Source organism: Galeopterus variegatus, unplaced genomic scaffold (assembly GCF_000696425.1).
Source record: "Galeopterus variegatus unplaced genomic scaffold, G_variegatus-3.0.2 Scaffold8352, whole genome shotgun sequence".
NCBI classification, from domain to species: Eukaryota; Metazoa; Chordata; class Mammalia; order Dermoptera; family Cynocephalidae; genus Galeopterus; species Galeopterus variegatus.
In genome coordinates this window covers 1-2,857 of record NW_007734463.1, presented here as the reverse complement: position 1 = coordinate 2,857, position 2,857 = coordinate 1, and the positions used below count along the sequence as shown (strand labels likewise).

At 45.5% G+C, this 2,857-nt stretch overlaps 1 protein-coding gene across 1 annotated transcript; it reads right to left on the bottom strand.

Moving 5' to 3' along the window:
- Positions 1-352: 352 nt before the first annotated feature.
- LOC103608370 (M-phase-specific PLK1-interacting protein) lies at positions 353-2,360 on the bottom strand. Its single transcript, XM_008592814.1, has 2 exons — positions 1,954-2,360; positions 353-873 (listed from the first exon to the last, which is right to left on the bottom strand). Exons 1-2 carry the CDS (start codon positions 2,290-2,292, stop codon positions 673-675), a joined length of 540 nt encoding a protein of 179 aa, XP_008591036.1. The 5' UTR covers positions 2,293-2,360; the 3' UTR covers positions 353-672.
- Positions 2,361-2,857: the final 497 nt, after the last annotated feature.

Here is a 2,857-nt window from a genome sequence, read left to right as displayed (position 1 = left end):
AATTCAGACAGAACACTGATCTAGCTATGTATGGTCTATCCTTGTCCTTTTCAGTTAAATGAACATAAACTTACACTTAAGTGGATTTCTATGACTTCAATCAAGTTTCAATGTATTTCTACACAAGGATTAGATAAAATATGCATGTAGAACAATGGTTATAATGAATATAAGTAGAATTCTTCATTATTCTCTTCCTTTCTTTATGAACAAATATAGATTTGTCAATAACTCAAAGAATGGTGTTCCTATTTCATTTTCAAATAGTTTGCAGAACACTTACTTATGAGTTCTAAGTGATTACAAAGTATTATTTAAATAATTCTACTTTATCATACCACAAAACCACATGTAGCTAGAAAGACAAAATGTTTTATTTTAAAACACTTGAAAAACATTAAAAGACAAATGTCGAGTATATAACCAGGAATGTTATGTGGAAACTGTAAATCTTCTAAAATGTGGTAGGCACTTCCAGAGAGCTAAATACTGCAAATTATCCTACCTTCTTCTCTAATATCAACAATACTTGATACGATGAAAAGATACCAAGAAGACTCTACTAATTATTCAATCAAAGTCATCATCTTTGGGTTCAACTTAATTACACGAGTAAAAGTTTTGTCCAAGATGTTCCTGACACATGAAGCTTCCAGTTGAATTTCAGAAATGTTAACAAAAGTATCTTCCTTTTTTGCCTGTGAATGTTTGAGTATTGCTGTATTGTTGGCTTATATCCACTACAGATACTGGTTCTAGGCCAGCCCAAGGGTCTTCAAGCATTGAAGGCTTGAAATAACTTTCCAACTCATTAGATATTCTTTTTTCTCTACCACGCCCTGATCCAAATGGTGTAGATGTCCTTGGAGAACCCTTTAGAAAAAAAATCATCGGTTAAAAAAACATTTAGTAGAGAAAATTGGTACTTTTTCCTTTAGCTAAAGGCAAGTGGGGATCACATTGTTAGTTAAAAGTTGTGACTTGAACTTAGATATGTTCAATTGCAAAGCCATGCTTCCATTAATGCGGTGTTTTTGTCTTTAAAGAGCATTTAAACCAATTTGACATACTTAATAATCCCATGCCAACTGTCACCTCAAATACGTTTGGGTTTCTAAGGTACTAACTTTGCGGTTAAATACAAGTGGTGATAAAAATCAAGTAGTGATGAAATAAATTAATTGTATTAAATTTTTCCTCAAATTTTCCATTTTTTTTGGTAGGAAAATTAACTTTAACTCTATAGCTTTAAAGTTTCTAGAACCTTTCTATCTAAGAAATTTTCTTTCTTTTTTTTTTTGATTCTCAGATCCAGGCTCAAAGAGTTTGGACTGGTTTAGCACAAAGCTAGAAAACCACCAAGTAGACACACATTATAAACCACAGAAATCCTAGACACAACAGAAATATTTTGTCTCTTGAATTCACTCTGAGGAATGGGAAACTTCCACTACCACCTATTTTCTCTTGAGAAAACTTTGGATCACAAGCCAGTGCACCTCGAAAAAAGATAAGACTAAAAAAAAGGAAGGAAAAAGAAAATGACGACTGTACGAACATGGCACCAGCCTAAATAATCTCATAGATAAGTTCTATCCTGGCGATTCATTCACTTTTTCCGCCCTCGGAGCCCAGGGGTCAGAATAACTTACTTACACGAGATGGCAAGGACCCTGGCAAAGGGGAAGAAATGGAGAATTGGGGGAAATCTGAGTATGAGTGGCAGTGTACTGGTTAAAACAGGGCTCTAGAACAGAACGTTCGTCTCCGCCACTTTTTAGGATCATCTTAAGAAAGTTACTCAATTTCTCAAAGCCTCAGTTCACTCGTCTGCAATGTTTTGTCAATAGTATGTCACCTCAAAGAGGACTAAACAAAATAATGCACGTAAAGGGAATATGAGTACCATGCCTGCCACACAGTAGGAGCTCGGCAAACGCTGGCTATTATTACCTGGGGGTGGGTCTGCTGCTGCCCTGGGGAGTAGCCGAATTGCTGCTGGGACCCCGCGGGGGACTTGGAGTAGGAGCCAGGGTAGCCGCCTGGGGACGGAGACCCGAACCGGCCCCCCGGGAAGCTGCCGCCGTGTCGCGGAGAGTGGTTGCTCCCGTAGGGCCTAGACCTGGGCCCGTACGGCGGCGTGTGGTGCGGACTCCCGTACCCGTCCCGAGGGGAGGGCGGCCGCGGTCCGCCCCCGCCCTGGGTACCCCGGCAGCTGCTCCCGCTACCCCAACCTCCTCCACCCGGGCTGGGGTAAGGAGAAGTCGGGGGTCGAAAATTCTGCCGGTGCATAGCAGGAGGCGAAGCCCTCGCGGCCGCGTTCACCACCGGAACTGGACCGACTGACAATCCACAGAGGACTAGTCGCCTTCACCAAAACAGTCCTCCGGCCGCCAGCGCCGTGTGGCACATTGGTTCCGGACTCACAAAGGTTCCGCAGGCAGCGGCGGGATACATGGGCTACTGAAATGGGTGGACATGGAGTGGATGTAACTGAAGGAAGGAGAAAGAAAAAGGATAAAGGCAAGGCCGGACTCCCGCCCCCAGCGACGGCATTTCCAGTCGGGCGCCCCTTGGTGACACAGACTGAGGAGACGTCAGCGCGGCAGGTGAGGTGGGCGGGAGAGCGGGCTCTGAGGTGCCGGCGGGCGCCCCTAGTGGCCGCGGGTGGCACCGCGCTGGCTTCGCCTCACACCGCGTCCGAAGCTGAGAGAGGCGCGCACGATGTGGGCGACGCGGGCGAAGGTGGCGGCTCTGCGGAGAACCGGCCACATCTCCGGCCGGGGCGCCAGGCGGGGGCTGTGGACAGGCTGCCCGCAGTCAGGTACCCTGCGAGACTCGGTCACGGCGGCGAGGG

Bases quoted from the DNA above. Each gene is read 5' to 3' on its own strand.
- LOC103608370 (XM_008592814.1), bottom strand. From the start codon at position 2,292: ATGCACCGGCAGAATTTTCGACCCCCGACTTCTCCTTACCCCAGCCCG. The intron at 874-1,953 runs GTAATAATAGCC...TTTTTTCTAAAG, and splicing joins AGCAGCAGACCCACCCCCAG to GGTTCTCCAAGGACATCTAC.